At 41.4% G+C, this 22,636-nt stretch overlaps 1 protein-coding gene and 1 non-coding gene across 4 annotated transcripts in view; both read left to right on the top strand.

The window, feature by feature from the left end:
• The first annotated feature begins 7,434 nt into the window (after nt 1-7,434).
• The window catches only part of mcama (melanoma cell adhesion molecule a), a 36,890-nt gene continuing 21,688 nt past the window's right edge, over nt 7,435-22,636 (top strand). Inside the window, exon 1 of one of the 3 annotated variants that reach the window (XR_009770240.1) lies at nt 7,435-7,600. Coding sequence is in view for 2 of the 3 variants with exons in the window: in XM_061703171.1 (XP_061559155.1) it covers nt 7,540-7,600 (61 nt within the window). In the remaining variant the exon portion in view is untranslated. The remainder of the gene's footprint in view (nt 7,601-22,636) is intronic. The other 2 variants (XM_061703171.1, XM_061703170.1) reach the window with 2 other exon arrangements.
• Nucleotides 21,015-21,086, top strand: trnaw-cca (transfer RNA tryptophan (anticodon CCA)). Its single transcript has one exon. It is a non-coding gene; the product is annotated as a tRNA-Trp (tRNA).

Genomic DNA, 22,636 nt, shown 5'->3' with positions numbered 1-22,636 from the left:
CTCATTGATCCTCAGTGCTGGATCTGGTGGGGCACTGCTCAACTTGCCCCGTATGTATCCATCCATCCATCCATTTTCTGAGCCGCTTCTCCTCACTGGGGTCGCGGGCGTGCTGGAGCCTATCCCAGCTATCATCGGGCAGGAGGCGGGGTACAGCCTGAACTGGTTGCCAGCCAATCGCAGGGCACATACAAACAAACAACCATTCGCGCTCACAGTCACGCCTACGGGCAATTTAGAGTCTCCAATTAATGCATGTTTTTGGGATGTGGGAGGAAACCGGAGGGCCCGGAGAAAACCCACGCAGGCACGGGGAGAACATGCAAACTCCACACAGGCGGGGCCGGGGATTGAACCCCGCACCTCAGAACTGTGAGGCTGACGCTCTAACCAGTCGTCCACCATTCCGCCGCCCCGTATGTAAACTGAGCAAAATCTAGAACTTACGAATGGAGACACAGGTGGATACAATACACATTAAGAGGTAAATATACCTATAATTTCTTGTTTGTGTGGTCACGTTATACAATTTCAACAATAAAAGCGACATGATAATAATGATCTATTCACTCCTCCATTTTCCGTTTTGGCTAGCGGGCGTAGTTGTTGTTCAAAGTAATTCGGTTTTCGATATTACGGACATAAATCTGCTTTAATTGTCAGCGTGTTTCCAGCTCCCCTGTTCTCATTTCCCTCTCACGACCCGTGCCCTTGACTTTGTCTGGCACCCCCGCAGTGAAGCACTCTGCCCCCCAATCTGTGTGCTCGCGTGCGGGGCGCCTGAGCGAGTCCTCCGTCCTTTCAAAAGCCGGAAAATAGCATGTCACTTCATGCATTTGGTCCATCTCAACGCGGGAAACGATGAATCAGCAATTAATTTGGTATGTTAATACAAACATAACAATAACGTATATATATTTTTGAAATAATAAGATTACCATTTTTTTTAAATATATAAAATATCCTTTTTGGTTCATATAAGCATGAACTGTTAAATCATCAAGGAATTGGGTTTAATAATAAAAACAACAATTCAAGAAATATTTGAATAAAAAGTAACATTAATTTGTTATATATAAAATAATCATATCATATCACAAAATAACATGAATTCAAGGCTCAGTTAGTAATTTTGTATATTAATGAGGAATCGTAAATATTAATTTCAATATATTTAAACTATTAAAAACAATAATACATAAAAAATACCACAATAAGGTTGGTCCATCTTACAGCATGAAATTATGAATCAGAAATTCATTTGGCATGATTAAAGAAAATAATGATAGTTAAAAGATAGTACAAATGATTAAAATATATAAAATAATAATAAAAATCTTTAGAAATTTAATCATCCTACAATATGAAATAATATATCATCATGAAATTTGGTTTATTAATTAAAAAAACTGAAACATATTTTAATTAACATTAATTTTAAAAATATGCAAAATAATAATAATAATAATAATAGATTATATGATTTTGCTCTTACAACATTAAATTATACTGTAAATCATTTTTTAAATTGTTTTACAATAATAATAATAATACACTTGCAGTATTTCTGTATGAAAGAGAAAAACCATTAAACCCTCAAAGTGGACACCTTTACTTCACCTCCTGTCAGCAACGCGGCCAGTGAAGAATGAAGACGGGGAACAAAGAAGCTTGACTTGCTTGAAAACTGAATGATTTGGCAGAGAGGAGTCATCTTTTCTTCCGCCCCGGGGTGGAAACGGGAGAAGAACTTCGCATGAGGTTGCGGGTTTTTCGCTGCCAAGTTCAAAGATGTTTTCTTAAAGCCTTTCACTCGCATTTGATAAAAAACAGACTCGGCGAGCAAAGGCCGGGGGATATTCGAAGAAAAGAGCTTCTGGATTTGTACTGCGGAGCGCCATTAGAAACAGTGACTCACTGACTGTTACGTTTGACTGTGGAACCTTTTGGGGACGGTTAAACAGAAAGTGCCAAGCCGTCAGATAAAAGTATGCGAACCCTTTGGAATTATAGCGCCGCCTTGAGATACGAGTGACCTAAATTACGAGTAAAAGAGTAAAAGTAAAAGAGTCTTCGAGCTGTTTAAGGCCCAACTAAACATAAAACAAAGACAATTACACGCTGTGTGTTTAAAACAACCAACCAATGTTGCCTTAAGAATGGACCGCTAGCTTGATGCTAACATAATGAAAACGCCATTGACAGCCTCACGGTTAGCGGCGATCGTCGCGGTTTTAGAAGCAACAGATATCTGAACACAAAGGGTGGAGAAACACAAGTAGACAGATAATAGAACAATACTCATAGCTATATATTCTTTATCCTCTGCGAAGAGCGATTAATATTACCACAACTAACTGAGCAAAACAATGTGGCAAAAAATATTGAATTTCCTTAATTACGTAATTACTGTTTGTTTTTTTTGGTTTTTTTTAAACTAATATTACAGCATCTTACTGAGTGATAGTAGAAGAAGTACTTTTCTTCGTTTGTGTCTGCATGAATCGATGATACAGTACTGCTTCCCGGTCGCAAAGGCGGGCACACCAGAAGGAGCAGCACAATGAATTGAATTACAGCATTAAATCATAATGCACAAACTGTTTAATCCCTTGCATTCTATTTAATTATGTTATTACTTTATGTTTTTAAGAAATATTATTGAGTGTTGTTTTTATGCTTGTGCTAATGGAGGGAAAAAGCATTTTGTAGCCCAGTTGAAAAGGACGCTGCCTGAAGATGCCTCAGGCCATCAGGTAGGAAGGTCATAGTTCAGCAGCTTTGACTGTAAGGATAAGTTATGAAAATCTGTTTTTCTAACCCCCATTTGAGTGGGCCTGGAAAACACCAAAACAATACAAATACATTATATTTGCGTCTATTTATATTTAAAAAACAAAAACAAAAAGGAGGGTTGAATGCTGCTGATCATAACAAATAAGTGCTCGTTTGCGCGCATGTGTGCGCGTGTGTCAGTAGATGAAAAACCTGTTCATGAGCGGCCGAGCAGACTACAAATAGATTTTCATTCAGGAGAGACTATTTGGCTCCCGTCCAAAGCAAATAGTCCCCAATGATGAGGTGCGACATGCACTTTTACACATGCGAGCTTGACTGCAGCTGGCCTGGAATCGTAGACCGCCTGGCAGGGCCATGAAACCACTGGAACCGAGCGCTCACGCTATTGTGTAACCATTTCCAGTCATGACAGATCCGCTTACCAATTAATGACCAAGTCGATCTGCAGAAAACTTCGCAGACTTGTTGTTACCTACTGATCTATTTAGCTACGAATTAATCCAACATATAAACCGCCTACCTACCTACCTACCTGCCTGCCTTCCGATCTACCTATCGAACCTCACTTCATCCCAAACTGTACCTCATTTCGTCTCATCGCTTATTCTCGCTCACAAACCGGCACATGTTTCATATCCCATCGCTCATCTGAGACGAAACAACAAAACAGCACCACAACATAACTCAGTCTCCTCCATGTTTCGCAGTAGGTACAGTGCGAGTGGTGCAGTGATTGACTGTTTTTGCACCGTTTCCTGCTGAACTCTTTTGCAATCGGGTCCGTGTTAGGCAAAAGTGTGCGTTAATAGTCAACAAAACAGAATGTTGTCTGGCTTGTTTGAACGCATAACGGCGGAATTTCTCATGAACGTCTGTATGCCAGTGTACCAGTCAAGATATGCGTACGGTCATGACTCAAGGCGCTGTCACTCACACGTCCATGTGGCGTCTCCAACCGCTTTTGCAATGGCGGCTCCTTGGTAATGATTCCTGGTTGTCTCAGGAGCCCCAAAAAATGTTCTCATAAAAATGAAAGACTTGCGCGAGCTTGTTAGGCCGCTTACAGCTCATCCTTATGAGCACGCTGTCCAGACACGACGAAACGGAAATATTTCTTAACACGATTACATAGCGGAAACAAATTCACCTCTGTAAAGAACACTTGCATGCAGGCGCGTGGGACTCGGCGGGGATCAAATGGTCGGGGCTCGTGAGGCAGTGCCCCGCCAGACGGCGAAATTTATGGGTCTCAATAAAGTGCCGTTTTTAGAGTGAAGTGGGGTACGCACATACTGACAATCCTCATGTGTGTGTTCAACACTGAGGTCAGCCAGTCCAGCCTTCGGTTAGCAATGGTACCGAGGCACGTTTCAAGGTTTCGACCTAGTTTGCTGGGCGGCCTAAGAATACGTGGTCACAAGAAGTAATGCCATACTTAATGTTTTTAATTTGTTAATGTTTTATATTTATGGCCTAGAAGTGTTTTTCAGACAAATATTTACTCTTATGATGAATTCACCACTGTACTGAGTTAGCATCATAGCAGGCCAAATGCATAAGTGAACTACGTACCGGCTCTGGGCCCCGTGACCACTAGGGGCCCCCCAAGAGCAATTAGCTATTAGCAGAGCCTGGAGTTCTATTTTTGAAAAAATGTTGTTTTTGCTTGACATTTTGTAGTTTATTTTACTTAATACTCTGAATTTTGTCATCAGTGCTATGGCACGACTCCTTCTTGTGAGTGGCTCCAAATGAGCCCTTAGAACCTAAGGGCTCATTTGGAGCCACTCACAAGTCTGCAATGCAGATTGGGAGTTTTTGAATGATCTAAGGCTTAGATCATTCAGAAACTCCCAATCTGCATTGCTCAATAGAAGAAAAAAAAATGTGTTTCTGGCAAGCGAAAAATCTGTAACGGTTTGCGCCTGGCTTTCAGACGCGGTATTTAAAGTTGCAAAGTCACCCATCGCAATTTGCCTGCGGTTTGAGAAAATCACATTCCGAGTGGACTGTACTCATTATAGTTCCTCAACGGGAATGATGAATATTATTGGCATAAATAGCTCCGGTTAGTGTAAATTATTAGTAGACTACGGTGCGTTCCGACGGACGTAATCCAGGTGACGTCACCAACGTAGTATTCAGAACTCCGTCGTATAAAGATTGAGACTCCCTGTAAAAAGATTGAGATGTTAATTTTGTTGGTGCACTGCCCACTTGCCATGTAATTGAAATTTTAGAGGGCACTCTAGTCTTCCTGCAGCGGAGCCTAGCGACTGCTTGGCACCCCACCAATTTATTTTCAACTAAAAATGCCACAGGGCAGCCTGGCACTTGATTTTGTTGAATTGCATTTTGTGGTCCTGAGAGAACCCGAGTGCGAAAGCATCAACAGAACCCGCCGGCGGACGACAAAAGGAAATGACACGGCTTTTAGCGAGCGGCGCCGCGAAGCCCGAAGTGTTCCACGGTCGCAGCAGCTGAAGGGCCTCGTGCGAGGGGGGCGGGACAGCTGGGGGTGGCGGGGTGACCCCCGGAAGCTCCCCCGTGGCAGCTGTTTTAGCAAAGGTGGCTCGGGTGTAACCAAATACTTCCTGCTTCGTCTTCCTTTTTACATCTTACAACATTTGAGGTCCTGTGATGCCCTCGCACGCGGGCAAGGAGAGCGACTGTCACCGATGCACTTTCTGATGTATATTGAACGCCACAAAGAGTCCAACACACAAATACAAAATGAGAACACTCGCAAGGAGCTGCCGTAGGCCGCAACGCGCGCCCAGACACGCAAGTTCATAAGCGTCACATTTGAGCCGATGTTGACACAATACTTCTTAAAGCCACTAGGGCATTTTTGTCTGAGCTGTGATAGGCTGAAATGCATTAGCAAGCATTTTACAGTAGTCCTCATTTCTTCCTCTTCGTCACCTTGTCTGTCTACTTTCAATGCTGTTTATTTGTGTCAGTCACAACAGATTGTGTACGAATTTATTATTATTATTTTTTTTTTTGGAAGGTCTGAAATTTAAAAATGGGAGAGATCCAACATTTGAGAGCCACGAGTTCAAACGTCAACGTTTTTAGGCTGGGGCAATGAGACACACCCAGGTCATTAGATTAGCTTATCTATGAGCGACGCACACTCATAGTTACATTTATTTTATGATGCTACAATGTTTAATTGCAACTCTTTTAAGTGCAAATACAGTTTAATGTTGTTGTGGAGTACAATAGGACCGATAATTGTTTTGATGTACTTTTACAAATTACACTTTACAAACAGAACTATTGAATGAGATCAATTTGTAGTTCTTCCCTCATGTGGCCAAAAGTTTCGCGGCGATGACTTTCAATAACTTATCATGAGATTTTATTTTATTTCATCATTCATTCAGGCTTACATTTTTTATTATATCTTGATTAAAATCCATTCATTAGAATACAAATAAGGAATAATCGGAAGAGAATGTGATTGAGGTGTGCTATTGCGATAAGGAATTGGACCTTGAGGATTTAGACGAGGTGGTAAATTAGTACATGATAAAAGGGTTGTCGCGCACACACACACGCACACACACACACACGCAAAAGCCATAGAAGACCCCACCCCACTACGCTCCTTCCTCAATGTACTTTCCTTCGCTTGTCTCCTTCCTAAATTGTGTTTCCTACCCTCATCTCCTTCCACAATCTTGTTTCCTTTGCTCATCCGCTTTCCTCCTTCCTCAGTCTCGCCCAAATCCTTCCTCTACTGTTTCCTTCACTCATCACCTTTACTCAGCTTTGTCTCCTTTACTCATCTCCTTCATGTAATCTCGTCTCCTTCGTTCAGCTCCTTTTCTCCATTGCTTGTCTCGTTGCTCAACTGTGTTTCCTTCATTCATCGCCTTGTCTCCTTCGCTTGTCTCTTTCAACCATGGTGTCTCCTTCGCCTGTGCCCTTGTCTCCCTCATGTGTGAACTTTCCTCGTTTCCTTGTGTCCTTTCCACATCTCCGTCCTCAATCTGGTCCCTCTCGCTCGTCTTCTTCTCCTATCTTGTCTCCTTCACTCAATTTGGTCTCCACTCATTCTTGCCTTCTTCACTCATCTCCTACAATCCCGTCTCCTTCCTCAATCTTTTCTTTTTTCACTTGTATGCGTCTCGCCTTCATTTGTCTCCTTCCTCCACTTGTGTCCTTCACTCATCTTCTTGTCTCCTTGATGTGCTTGCTCTGTCTCCTTCGCTTGTCTCTCGGTCTGCTTCATGCCTTTCCTTCCCATCACTCGTCTCCTCAATGTTGTCATCTTCACTCATTTTTTGCCTCCTTCACTTGTATCCTTTTCTCCTTCATGTGTCTCCTTCGCTCGCCTGCTCCACTAAATTTTGTCTCCTTCACTCATTCTTGCCCCCTTCACTCATATCCTTGTCTGTACGTTGTTTGCCTGTCTCCCTGTCTCCATGTGTTTCCTTGTTTCCTTCACTCGTCTCCTTGTCTCCTTCACTTGTCTCTTTGACTTAATTTAGTCTCTTTTTGCACCTTCTTGCCTCATTCACACGTCTCCTTGTTTCCTTCCTATGTTCCCTTTGCTCATCTCCCTCCTCCTCGTCGTCGTTCTCCTCCTCCTCCTCCTCCTCCTCCTCCTCCTCCTCCTCGCGTGCTTTTGAGGCTGCAGTCTAATAACAATTTGTTCTCGTTCTCCTGCGCACTTGCTTTTTAGTTTGTGGCTCGGATACGCGGCGGCGAGCACCGACGGACATCGCCATGACTCTCCAGCAGCAAAGAGCGTTTCTGTGCCTCTTTCTCTTTCTTCACGCCCGGAACGGTGAGTTGAAACAAACTCTTGACGTCCTTTTTTTTTTTTTTAAAGTGTACTTTTAAGCGCTGACTTTAACTAAAAGTACGCTTTATTTTATTTATTTATTTTTTAAAATTCTGTCTCGTGGGCGTGGGGCTAACTTGTTAGCTTCATGTCGCCCCTTCGAGTTAAGGTCATTTGAACGCTAATTAAGGTGTATTTCAATAACAGCTGCGTTTTATACAACACGCCAGTCTCTGTTTTCTTCATTAATTCACTTTTTGACGAGGCAGAAAGTGTCGCCGTTATGAAATGCTTAAATTTGTGTTTAATTAAACGCATAATTGATACACTTAGTGTCAATTAACCGGCTAATGCACAGCTTGTAACATTGTCATGGAGAATCACAGAAAAGCCCGTTTCCTTTCAAATGTTGCCAATACTTTGGATAAATAATCACAAGAATCTATATTATTACGGTGAAAATTTGCAGTAGAGACATTTCACACCTCGTGAACTTGACACAAATGTCATAATAGGCTGTCATTAAGTGTATATAATCTTCATATTCATCTTTTTTAGTCTTTATTTATGAATATTGCCTCACACAGTTGCTATTAAGGGCATGTGACTTGTTTTAAAGTGTATTTATTACTAAATTGGGTAAAGTAGTGTATTCAAAACTTAGGGTTGGGGCCTAAAATGGAGTCGTCTGAGTAAATGTTAGTTTATGTATAACGTGTCATTGTCGTGTCAATACTCAAATGTATTTTGGTACCTTTTATGTCCAAACTGCTCATTTTTGTTATTGAGCTGATAAACCTTGGTGCATAACATTTATTTAATCAATTTCTACAATCCAAAATGTGTGAATGACTTATTTTTCCTCACAAATGTACTCCCAGACATGTGAATTATTGTTAAAACATGCAATTTCCACCTTCGGTCGTATTCTTCCTCAATTTTGTCCCGCTCATCTCATGTGGATTGCTTATTTTTCTCATTATGTGATTCCCAGCCAAGTGAATTATTGCCAACACATTAGAATTCCCACATTTTAGTAGTTTGGTAAGGCATTGCACCCTTGCCAATAGGGTTAATATCCATAACAAATACTTTTTTGATTATCCTGTAGCCTATTCTTGAGATTTAGTGTAACTAGTTAATCCAAATCCCCTATCTTGCTTTAAATTCAGCATGAGGGATGTGTAATTAGAATTAAAGCAGAGCGTGCTTGTCTCATTAGTGCCTCGGTGGCGCAGTTTTTTGTTTCTTGACGATGGAGGTTTGGCATGAGCTGAATCGCTAAGTGCCAAAATATTCCCCTGGACTCACAAAGATTTCAACTCGGACTCTGGACGATCAGCGGTTACATCTCATTAAATATCGGTTCAAGTACATTTATTCAATAATGCTATTAACGGTGATTAATGGCTATTATCCACTGGATACAGTAGGTTTTGGGAATGGGGTTTTGGACTGCTTTGCTGTTGGCTTTATGATGCAAATACAACAGAAATGCCGAAATGAGAACACCATTAAATGTTGTAAAACAAACAGTTCTTAAAGATTCAATGTCAATGTATTGTACTAAAAAGTTCAATACAACTGAATTGTACTTAGCTGGTGATTCTTCTGCATACCACACCTTGAGAATCAATGACTTAGAACATATGTGTACAGTTTATAAAGGTTTTATGGGGCAGCAGTTTGACTTGGGAATGCAAAGGTGTTTGAAAAATATGGACAAATCGAAGATGGAGCAGTGTTACAGAACATATTGTTTTGGACCTTAGAGGTTTCCGCTTTGCAGTGTGTTATTCCAATCATATGACGAGACGTGATGACTTTTCCGACCTACCTTTTTGTGACCCTCAAGCCAAAGTACTTCAAGTAAATGTCAGTAAAAACAGACTTCTCGTAACTGAAGCTTTTACTGTACACAAACAAATAGATGGCATAGTGGAGGTCCCCCCCACAATGGGACAACACTCACCTGATCCTTATTTTTCCTCCCCAAATCCCTGTTTTTGACTCTATCAGCCTTGTCTTAATTAGGCTTACTACAACCTAATCCTCGTCTTCCCTTCTACCTCCTTCGGAGACGGACTAAAGCCGTCTGTTTTGGGATTAGCTCGCTGGCCGCTGATGGAGAAGCCGCTGAACCATTTTCTTGTCAAAAGTGGAGTACTCCCTCTAATGGGCCTTGAGGAGCACTTACCTAAACACAATTTGTGGTGTTTTATTTATTTATTTTTTTCCTGCATGGGAGAAAAGCCATGGCAGATATGACAAATTCAAATAAAGTAGTGGATGCTGACCTGTATTGATTCCACGGGCCGGTGTTCATCAGCATGATGACCATGTTGTCTTACAGGCACGGGTTTTTGTACATTAAATCAGCAGCAGAGCTTTCATGGTGACATTTACAAAACACAAAGTCGCCGCAAAAAGCGGGTCTACTGGTGCCGTACCATTATAAAACTGTACATAAATCATGCTTCGTCGGCCGCCTTCGGAGCTCAGCGAGACCCTTCAAGATAAAATAGTTTAGACAGCTGCACGCCGCAACAGTTGTTCAATGTATGGAGTCTGACAGTGCAGCATTTTTATGAGCCAAAACATGTTGAGACGTACGCAAGGAGCTCAGTCTGAGTTATGTGTATGCTTGAAATGTGGATGCTTTTGAAAGGTAATCCCATTTGAAAGGGTCATAATAGCTTATAGTTTGTTTGGTTGGTTATTTACTGTACAAGTGATGCCTTGACTTAAGAGTTTCATTTGTTCCATGACCACACTCGTAACTCAAATAACTCACATCGTAATGGAAATGAATGAAAACGGCATTAATCTGTTTCAGGCCCCAAAGCAATTTTTTTTGTGTGTGAAATGTGTTTAGCAAAGAAGAATAAAAAAGGACTAAGGAAATAAACTGATTTTATGAACTGTAATTAAGTCGACAGTCTCACACACACACACACACGCACACACACACGCACACACACACACACACACACACACACACACACACACACTGTAGTACATTTGTGTGTTGTGCCTTTAAATGGTGTGGCCTAGCGATTCCCTCGTAGCTAACCTCAAGTTACCTATCGCTCGCTCCCTTGCACTTCAAGCTCTGGCAGCGGGGATTGAGGAGGGCTTACTTAACCAGCGAGAGCTCAGCGGACGCCGTGCACGCTTTCAAGGGTTTCTTAATTGCCCAATCACTTGAACTTTCATTTTCTGGGAGCTATACTGAGAACTGATTTACAGCATAAAAACATATGTACCTGAAGTACTTAACTTGCAGAGCGAATGACGTTTCCGGTGTGTGACAGAAAGCACAAGTGAGTGTTCTGCATGGATGTCATGAAGCATATATATATTTTTTAACCCAAGCAATATTTGACTGAAAAAAATATTTGTAAACCAATTTGTTGTGAATTGAGGTTTTTTTCCCACATCACGGGAGCTGAGGAAAGCGCAAAGCTCACTTGTAACTCTAGTCATTCCTCCCAAGTCAATGCAAAAAAAATTGCCCGATCTATGGGTGGTATCTCGAAAAACTCGTAGTACTGTAGTTAGCAAGAGGTAGGGGGGGAGCTGTGAAGGACAATGAATTTACAAAGTTATGAGGCCCGAGATTTTGTTAGTACCCTGTTAGTTTCTGTTTGTTTTTTAGTATTTTTCCTTGATTTATGATGGACTTCAGTTACTATGCTGGGCGACGTAAACCAAAATTTGTAAGTCAGAATGTGTATTTGTCTTATCTCTAACCTATGCTAAAGCAGGCATAGTCATATTTACAGTAAATACTTGTATAAAAACACTTGTATGCGATAAGTATGGTGATAAATGAGCGTGCCTTCTTGTGCGGCGCGATGCCGTATTTTGTCACGCTGCTGTGCACATTAGTTCATTGATCATTGTTCGTAACCTTGTTGTACATCAATACGGTCGTAAACCGAGGACCTGATTTTGGTGCAGAAAAAAAAATAAAAATAAAAAAAAGGTGTGGATTCAGGATTTGTTTTTGCAGTTCCAGTCCATATGCATTGGGGCGGTAAAACCCCTAATCCGGCAGCTAAAACGCTATATCCATTTTGTAACACCATATTACCTCCTATTGGACTGGAGGGGAACAGCATGGTCCGGGACCTCTGATTTTTCAAAGAGTAGGCCACCACGTTTAGCATTGTTCATGCCTTGGTGGAGGCATTGTGTTTAACTGAGGGACAATCGAATATACTGTAGGTGGAAATAATAGGTTATTAAAATTAAGTTTTTATTATATTTTGTAAAGCATATCATATCAAATCATCTTAATCAGTCGAGAAAATCGTTGGCTATTTTATTCCACTGAGTAAATCATCCTGGTGTAAATATTGGCTGGTCTCTCCGCGACCCAGCCTTCGCGCCTTCCGTACGTCTCGGCCGAGTGCCCGAGGATGCCTTAGTAGCGCCTCCGCGCTCGTGTGAGCGACGCAGGAAGTGTGCAGCTGTTGGCTACAGTTGTTCATCCGGGATTAGTGCCGTTAGTCTGAGTGATAGCCGGGATTGACAGCCATGCGATCTAATGTACTGCCTCATTGTTTTCATTAAAGAGAGTGCACCGCCGCGATGCAGAGACAATGGTTTAATACCACTGAATTAAGTGTAGCCTGTTGTGCATCACTCAAACGCAATAAGTGTAGTAATTAATTTAACTTTTTGCTGGATATTTCCATACATTTCCAATGGGAGAAGCAGTTGCATCAAGGGTTGAGTGTAAAAGCAGAAACTGTGCGCTCATACACGCAAGTGATGGTTCGCATTAAGGAATATATATATATATATATAAATATATATATATATATATATATATATATATATATATATATAAATATATATTTAAAAATTCTGACCAAGATGCACTAAAATATGATATATATTTTTTCTTTTCTCTTCTCAAACCTGGACCAAAAATGCTTGACAATAAAATAGCTTACAGAACCTTGCCCTTGCAATGGGAAGCCCACTAAAAACCGAGCCGTGACCCATTTTAAAGGCTCGCCTAAGATGACTCCCTCTATGTTTTTGGAGAATCAAAGCCATAGCTGACATCTAGCCTGAAAGCCGAAGACCGTGTGGCTTTTTTTGAAGGATTTTTTTTTTGTGCGCTCTCCTCAGTGGATGGGCTGATTTCAGAGCAGGATTTTATATCCAGCGGCAGCTGCCTGTGTAGTTTGATCCCACGCCTTGCGGGAGGGAATTTCTCTCCCGTAGCTCCTGTATCGACTACCTCCTCGGTGCCACGGAAGCGCCCGGAACGTTCCTCCCTGCCGTTGCACTCCTTTATTCAAAGTGCACCATTTGGAAACAGTGGAAAATCCATACGCTGAACAATGTGCCCTTGAGAAGATAAGACCTGTTTTGGGAGTATGAGATAGCAAACTCTGTTTTAGAGGAGATTACTCATGAGAAGGAGGAACAGTCAGATTATATGTTTTGCCAGTTACAAACTCTTACTTCATTTAGTGGTTAAAAAAAAGTACAATGTGTACGCCATTACTTATTCTTTTAAAGTGCCACTGGGAAACACATAAGCTATTTTCCTGGATTTGGATGCTCGGCTCGCACAGTTTGAATTGTTTGTACAGAAGTGTCAAGCGTATTGCGGTTTGTGTGGTTTTTGTCTGCTCCCTTATTATTCACCCGAGCTTTGAGCCATGGACAAATATTCGGTGTGACGCTGATAGTTAAAGATCTACTTACTCTCTGCTTGTGTTGACAGCCAGTCTGTCCGAGCAAGATGACATGCTTGCGCTTCATCTTTTACACTCAAAAAGCAGCAACATATCAAAGAACACTTGTAAGGAACACGAAAAGGAACACAAACAACAAGATAGCTGAGAGACACGAAGAACTGTTGCACGGTGACATGATATGACTGCATCTATGATGTTGCGATGCAAGGCTGACTTCCAATCGCGGGCAAGACAAGAGCCACTTCACTTTGTTTTAATAAACTAAATGCAGATAACCTTGAGTAATGAATGTATTGTTTTGAGTTGGTGATGAACGTTGATGATGTATTTTTGCTTGTCAACGTCAGAGGAGCTTTACATTTCTAATAGAAAATATTTCAGCATTTTGATTGACCTCGAAGGATAATATAAAGCAATGTGACACGCGATATTGACTTTGCCAATTAGGGGAAAAATAAAGGTGATTTTTCTTTAGTCTATTAATGTGATCATCGCACAATAAACATTTAAAGGACTTTCACTGGCAGCAATTCCGTATGAGGCAGGTTTGGCATGGCTGCTTATCTTTCAACTCGTCATAGGCGTAAGTGGCCATCTGTACATGACGTCCCTTCATATTTGGAGGGCCCATCTGTGGGACACATGGCACTCTCTTGGGCCGCGATCCAGTTCTTGGCATCAGTCCCACCAGTGTCAAACCGACAAAAAAAAAAAAAAAAACACCCTCCTTCATTAAGAGGCCTCTCCCGCCTTGTCCTCGTCGGCCAGCAAACAGAGCTTAACCGGCAGCTGCGCACATCTGACGCTCCGCACTGTCGCATGAGGCGCACTACTCACGTTACACAGAAACTGGATACCACAATAGTGCGGGACCTTCCCGCCTTTTTCTGAGCCATGACCCCACGCCCCCTTCAAATCCTCTGTATCTTCGCACACCTCTCTCATGCCCCTCCTCCCCGCCATACCCTTTTTTTTTTTTAGTTGTTTTGCTCTCTGAGTGCAGTTGATGAGCCTGGGAATGTTTACTTAGCTCTGGAGTGCTGACAAGATCAAGGAACACGGAAGAAAGAGAAGCATGTGGATTAAAGTTGGAATGAACTGAATATAGGATAGATGTAGGCAGGAATAAAAGAAACACCAACCCTTAACCCATGTACAGTTTGTCATCGCCTTGCTATTGTTCTATCCGTAAAACACACCTACGCCGACTCGACATGTTGGACTGGCATGAAATGAAGTCTGTTAGATACCTTTAAATGCTTCTGACCCGTAATTGAGCAATATTTTTACCCCCATCAAGTGCGGATTGTGGTAGCTGTTAGATTTTTTTAGTTAGTTAGCAGGAAAACACAAAAACAACATACACTGGAACCTCGGTTTTTCGGGATTATTCCATTCCAAAAAGTGTGCCTAAAACCTAATCTTATGAAAACTGAACCAAAATTAGTATAAGTATTTTAACATACAGAAAACATCCATCCATCCATTTTCTGAGCCGCTTCTCCTCACTAGGGTTGCGGGCGTGCTGGAGCCTATCCCGGGTATCCTCGGGCAAGAGTTGTACCAAAACTAGGGCATACGAAAACTGAGGTTCCACTGTAACTTTTTGCAGCCAAACATTTTTCACGTTTGGCATAAGTGTTTTAACCAAGAAGCAAAAATGGTAGCATTCATTCATTAGTAATGTCCTACATTATCCTTCGTGAGCCAGGAAGCAGCATGCTAAATAGGTCTTACTATTTTGCCTCAGTGGAGATCTGAAGTCTACTGAATTAAATTACCGTAACTTAATGTTGGTTTGTTAATGAGGAAAATCCTCTTTTGAATATTCCATACATTTGTTACATGGATTTGGTTTACCCGTAACTGTTTCATCCCTTACCTACTAGATCATTCCTAGACTGGAGAAAAAAAGTTTACATTTTCAAATAATCACCGTTTCAGGTGACATTGTAATGTAAACAAACTGACAAAACGGCAGTGTTTCTGGCTCCTAAGGCTCATGACGCCTGGCATATTGTTGGATCCTGGTATCCCATTTGATCCTACTATTAAAGTGAAAAAGTGCATTTGGTGCACTTTTCTCCTGTCAAAATATAGACTGGCCTCGTTGATCTTCCCGTGCTGTCCCCCCCCTCCCCACACACTTATAACTAAATAACCAAGGTGACTCTGTTTGAAAGCAGCATTGAAGAGTAATTATCTAAAACTACACTGCTGGAAAGTTTTTCAAGAAGGACTCAGCCAGCACAAAGCCAATCGTCAGTGGTGGTCGATGCCCAATTGAGGCTTTCTGTAAAAGAAGCCGAGATAAACTCTCGTCATGCCGGCTGGCTGGAAAAGCACACATTCCCTCCTAAATCCTGAGGGCTTGAGATGTGTGAAACGTGACCTCAGTGGAACTATGTCAGCGGCGAAGAGTTTCACTTATATCTTGAAGTCAGCTCTCTTGTAATGGATATGAGGCATGTTTCTACTCGGGACAAAGGCCGATGCCACCGAGCCGTCTCAACTTTATTTGCTCAGGGCATCCCTTTGGACATCATCTTTGTTCCGAGGAATGCCGATAGCTTTTGTTCCCTGGGTTAATGTCAAACAGCGAAAAGTGACCAGCGTCACCTGGAGACTGTGAAAAAGCTTGTAAAAATACATTTATTTGGTGTACAGCTTTACTGGTATTAAGTTGCAGCAGTATGTATTGAGTGCCAGTGACTTAGGTAACAAAATAGGAAGTAAAACATTTTCTGTGACATTTTAGTGCAAGGAGCAAAGAAGTCATTAACACCCAGCAGTCAACATAAATAGCTGTTATTTATTATTTTGGAAAGGATGCAGCTTGTGCAAGTAGCACTATAGTCATAATTGATTGAGTCCTCAGGCTGAATCGCAAAAATGGCTGTACCAAACTTTAATATCAAAAAGATTTCATAGAAAAATATTAGTTCATTAATTTCACTCTTTGGACATGGTAGCATGCAGTCAACTACTCCAAGAGGCTGTGTTCCACCGTTAGTGTTTTGACTGTCATTTGAGAATAAATGGTATGATCACATGATTAAAATAATCTTGGTTATCAGGCTGAGATGTTTTTGCAGACACTTAACCCATTTTTAATTCAACTTTAGAACAGTAATAGGCCTACTAACCACCTGTTATTTTACCGGGTTTAATCACTAAACCTTGATCGGGCTGTGACGATTAATCGATTAATTCAAATAGTTTGCTTACAAAACAAAGGTTGGAGAAAAATCTCTGCCTCGAAGCTTCACAGGAATCTTTTTTCCACAACGTCTAATGTTACTGCAGTTGCACGCACCACTCCATGTACAAATAAGTTGGCGTGATGGCGGCGAGCCCGGAGGAGATGGCGTAAAATATTCAAAGAATATCCAGAGAATATCCAAAGTTTAGGATCATTTCACACAACAGCGTGGCTACGTGCGTATCAATGTTAGCCAATCTTTCAATTGCTTTATTGGACAAACGTAAAGAAAAACAACACGTAATAAGCACATTCATACACAAGCTGCCGATGTAAACAACTCACGCCGAGTCACTCAAAACGCAGACAGTTAACACCCAGTCAACTCGATACTCTCATTCGCTGACTCCCATGTCACTCAACAGGCTAGGGCGTGAGGATGGTGACTCCAAATGGTTAAAAATAATACCTGCACCTCAAATGCCCATGTTTTTGTGAACCAATTTTTATCTGATTACTTGATTAGTTGATGGGATAATCGGTAGATTATGCGACTCTAAAAATATCCGATAGCTGCAGCCCTAGGAAACCACATGCGCCGTTCCTCCCGTTTCCAAAAATGATCATATTTTCAAATTGAGTTTTCTAGCTCCATGGCGCTGTTGTCATGTAAATGGACAGCCCAAATTACACATTTTTATTTGTTTTCAGGTAAAATGCCAAATTTCCTGCTGGATTAATAAAGCATCTACCTACAAACCTAAAAACTGTCTCCTGAAGTTTGCGACGGCTGGCACTGGGCCAGTCGCCTGCCCGTCACCGCACCATCGTCAGCATCTGTTGTCAAATTAAAATGACGCGAGCTAGAATGCAGACTTTGAAGTCAAAAAGACGTCTCTGTGCGCGGCGCCTACATGTGCGTATGAATATTCATGCCAACCCCGAGGCTAACCAAACTGTTTTCCTATTGTGCTAATGAGCTTTGCCATGCCACAAATGCCACATACGGTATAGCTGGCTGGCTGTTTTCACCCCCACTGATTAATCCCATCATTACTGTAAACTGCGCAGGCATCTATTGGTTTACATTCTTAATTAGCTTTTCCTCATGTAGTCGTTCCTTAAAGTAATCTCACTGTTATGCAAACCGTAGGAAGGCCTGTTTCACATGTCATTGCGTCTCTCAATGTTTCGCTTACCCCTTAGGCTCAACCATCACGGTCAAATTTATGTTACCTATCATGTTACAAGGAGGGACTCTACCCTCCAGTTGAGTCATTGTGCAGGCCTAATTATTTTTGTCTCTCTCTTCGGTTTGGTTATCAGTTTCAGGGCATTTGTTTGGCAGATTCCACAGAGGGCTAATCTCTTTAAGTGTCTCTCTGGAGCACTATACTAAGAAAGGGAAAAAAAACAGGCTGGTGGACGTATCTCAATGACAACTGTTGATTTACAACATCTGAAAACTGTCACTTTCTTTTAACATTCTTATATATCACGGCTATAAATCATGGCACTCATACTCCTTTTAACACGGCCAAGACAGAGACCAGAGAAAACTGAAAACCAGCAAATAGGCACAATTTAAGTGATGAAACCAGTGACGTTTTGACATGAGCTCATTGTCAATTGTTTGCATCACCTTTCAGAAATCAGGTGCATGTATGGCAGTGGTGATGTGAGCTGAAATCATCTTTGAAAATTTGAGTTTGAAAACCACATGAAAGATTTTCACACAATGCAAGTGGAATAGAAAGGCACCACAAAATTTTAATGGCTCTTAATTCATCCAAATTTGGAGTTCAATTAAAACTGTCAGGGACAGAGTTCGAACGAACTTAGTGCACGATATCCTGAGAGCTACGTCCAATATGGCTAAGTTAAGCCTAAATTTAAATCAATATAAAACTGTCTTCAGTGTCAGTGCGGAGCAACTTCCATCCATCCTGCTTATCGTTAGTTATCACGTGTTGTGAGTGTTTTTATACTTGTATGACAGTTAAGACACTAAAAACATTGTCCTACAGTTGATAAGGTTTCATAGGTTTACTGTCTTTCCAGTACTGGGAAAACATGAGCAAATTGGTGGTTGACCTGTAGTCTCACAGTCTTGAGATAGAACAGGATAGCACGCTTTGTTCTTCGATAAGAATCACACAGTCAACGGTGAGTGACAGTCAAGATTTATTTCAGTAGACAGGACTTTTCGGGTAATTTAGCGCCTGCTGGACACGGCCAATCTCTTTTGAAAACGTGACTGATGAAAGCTGGAATGTGATCCACCTCAGGGGCTCAAATTTAGACTAAGGAATCTACCTTCAGGGGTCTTCTTCTCCTCCTCCTTGATTGAAGAATAAAGAGTCCAAACTAAAATCAACTAAGCCTGTCTAAGGTGTGCTGGAGTGCGTGATTAGCAGTTGATTACCTTGCTTGGACTCAAAACGAAGACAGATATCACAGACAACAAGGAGTCGTTCTGTATAACCAACACAAAGCATATCCCAAGTGTTTAAGTTGCAGCATATGTCCTAGGCATACAATATGCATTCATATTGATAAAACAGACCCCATCCAGAGCAGCAGTTAATAAGTAATGAGGTGCTGCAGAGTCACCAGATTGTGTTCTTAATATGGCTTTTCTTATACAGTGCAGTGCAGTGTAGAAACACAGTCAACTGGATTAGAATCTTGCGTAAATATTTTTATAAACCACTGCCAAATAAAAGCTAAAAATGCTGACAATGAGTAAGCCTGACTCTGACTCTGCAAGGCCCCCCGAAGGTCTGGAGGACTCATGACGCCATGGGCTTCCTCGGCCTCCAGCCAGGTTGGCATCTGCTGCCCAGCGGAGGCCCGGAACACTGATATGGACAGGATTTAAATCCTTAAATATACCGTTGCTTGTCAAAGGCTACGTAACGCAGACATTCATTAGTGTCACATTATTGTGGATAGCGTCGTCGTCGTGTTGTGGTGCTTGCAGTCTGCAAAGGGCAAGATGATTTTGAGAGTAAATAAGCTTATTAAGTTGTCAAGAGACCCAGATTTACCTCTCAATTACAAAGTGAATTTGTAGGATCCTTTACCCCCTGACTGGTCTTCAAAAGTGTCTTTCATGTTTCCAACTTCCGGGCTGTGATTTATTCAGATGTTCAGAGCTTGTCCAAAACGTACAATGCAAGCTTTTTCGAGAGTTGAGTAACATTCAACATGGTGAGAGAACGCCGGCCTGTGTGTAAAATTGGTGGACTTGCCCTTTAATACGAGTGGTCATGCTGTTCACAGCGTTGACAGGTTCCTTTCAAATACTGTAGCCACACATCAGAATACTTTCTAAAGTTGACTCAATACAGTTAACTTTGCTAGTTCTATGCTCAGCTCAACTTCCTCAATGTTTAGTAGATCCTTGTGAAGATGCTAATTGCAGTCATTCAGTGGCCTTCCCAAAACTCTTCTTTCTAGCTGTGTTGCTAACCAAAACAGCAACACATAAACCGTCTGAATTAGAAGTGTGGAGTCTCACCACGTCATAAATGAGTTTCCTGCCCAATCTTTAATTATGCTTTTACGTCATGTTTCACAGCGATTAGCATTCCAGTAGATTCTGATGTGATTGCTCCAAAATATTTATTGTGTGCGTCCATTTTGATGTTTTCCAGCAATCTACTTCGAATGTATTGGTTTCACACAGTCTGCCTTGCTGCAATTCTCCACAATAACAATTGTTCTTTTGTTTTAAACTCCAGTTTTTACTTGATGTATATGGGGTTGGATGGATGGATGGATATGTAACTGGATGGAGGCAGTAAGAATGTTTGACACACTTTAAAAACTGTAGACGACTAAGCAACTATTTATCACATCACAATAAGTGTGTGGATGAGTGCAAGCAAACAAACTATCAGTTGTCTTTACGAAAGCTCTTCAAATATATTTTTGCCTCTGGAAAACTCAAAACATGGCCTTGAAACACTGTAGTGTAAGAGTGTTGCATCAGATAGACAGCTTGGGAAAGTGTTGTAATTGAATAAGATCAGCGAAGCTTTCATCAAAGCTGGAACACTGATTTAATTGACTTAAGCAGACCCGACAGGAGCACGAGGAGGAACAAACATCAAAAGGCTGTTTACTTCCTTTAATATCATCACACTTAATAAAGCTCCTTGTGTACCGTCTCGCCACGCAACGCCGTCCGTCGTGGGACCCTCAGGAGTCGCCGGGTGATTCCAGAGGTCGTCTTAGCTGACAGATCAAGGCGGCCGCTCTGCATCTTTGAACTTGACATTTCAAAAAGGTGAGGATAAGGAGACGCTAACATATCAAATCCTCCCCCGCTCCTTCAACCCTCTTATTGTACGCTGTTAAAAGATCAAATCAAAGAGAGGGGGATTTTCACTGCAGTTAGCTTTTAGGTGTCAGACTACAATGTGGGGTTCCTCGTATTCAGAATACATTAGTTTCCTGTAATGCTGCAATGAGCACATAAGTGTCTGACTCTGTGGCGCAACGGTAGCGCGTCTGACTCCAGATCAGAAGGTTGCGTGTTCAAATCACGTCAGGGTCATTCTTATTTGAAAAGCTCATTTTCGTGTTGAAGAAACCTTTCGCGCCTGTGGTAGTGTGTTCTCAGTCAGTTGTTCTATTGTTCTTGAGGAAAACCACAATTAGGTCTAGGGCATAATACATTTTGTGAAAATACAGTCAACTTTAATGATCTTTTTGTTGGACAAATAAATCTATCCATCCATCCATTTCCCAAACTGCTTATCTTCACTAGGGTCACAGGTGTGCTGGCGCCGAGCTATGGTGCATGAAAAGGCTATGCCAAGACATCCCATCCACAATAATACCAGTAATAATAATTATACCAGTAATAATAATACTTATACACAGCTATAATATTACAATATTATACATACTAGGGACTACTTAGTTTTTTTTTTCTTTTGTAAACTGAGTATGAGTATAATTACAATACTTACATTTGAGTACTCACCGATACTGACCGATACTTGATAATGCCAGGATGTCTTGCTGTCGTGATGAAAATGCGTTTTATTTTAACCAAATATTGTTAAACCTTTCTTGAACATGGCATAGGTTTCACTCATATATAAGAGTTTTAAAGGCTGCTGCACACCGAGCGATGCGGCTGAACCGACTGAACTGTCGCTCGGAGTGTAGGGTTTGGCAACTATTTTCATGAATGGCCGATCAGTCTGCCACTGGTTTTGCTGCAATTCAAAATTTGTATTGACAGCGGGGAACATAGCAGAATGCAGCCAATCAAAATGCACATAAGCTTTCACTCACCCTGAGAATACATTTCCAGGTTTTAAGCGATAGCATATAAAGCATCAAATATTGTGTTTTACATCAATATTTAATATTTATAATGTATAATGTCCCTGTGGATGAAAATGCAAAGCTTGTGACCAAATTGTACGCGAGCGATACTTGCCTAGCTGGGTACGTGCAAATGAATGGAGTCAGTGCGACTCCCTTAAAATATCCACACTCTCGCTTTTGTTCTCGCCCACGTCCTCTCTCTTTAGCCACCCACTTCTTCCTTAACTATTACTTAACCTTTTTATGGTTTACTAAATGTAATCAAGTTCAATATACTGTGTATACAGCATTAAATACCTATACAAGCTCGCTGTTCCATATACCCAATCGCTTATTAATAAGCGATTTGGTTTGACCGCATCGCGCAGTGTGCAGCAGCCTTTAGAGTAACAATTTGCCATCATTGAAATTTTAACATCCCAACTGCATGTTTGTTTAAGTCTTTCCACACATTTCACGTAAATGTAGTCTCTCACGCAAGGCATTTGAGTTATGTGGTGTCACAGTCTGAACACTAGGAGCTAAAAGCATGATGATTAAAGACGGGAAGTAAATTTTCTGGCAGTACTTAAACATAACATAGCACAATGTAAATTTCATTTTGTGGTTCACAGGTGTGTGCGTGTATGAATGTGAAATAAGCGTTGTGTGTGGTCTCATGATAACGTTCGACTAAGTTTACCCCCCTCTCCTAGTCCCCCGCAAGCATCACTAGCTCTCCTTCTGCTGTACCCGCTGCGCCTACACTCCTTCCCACAAATCACT

The sequence above is a fragment of the Phycodurus eques genome, chromosome 17 (assembly GCF_024500275.1).
Source record: "Phycodurus eques isolate BA_2022a chromosome 17, UOR_Pequ_1.1, whole genome shotgun sequence".
Taxonomy (NCBI): Eukaryota; Metazoa; Chordata; class Actinopteri; order Syngnathiformes; family Syngnathidae; genus Phycodurus; species Phycodurus eques.
The sequence above is the reverse complement of the archived record's forward strand: the minus strand, read 5'-3'. Positions and strand labels throughout refer to the sequence as shown.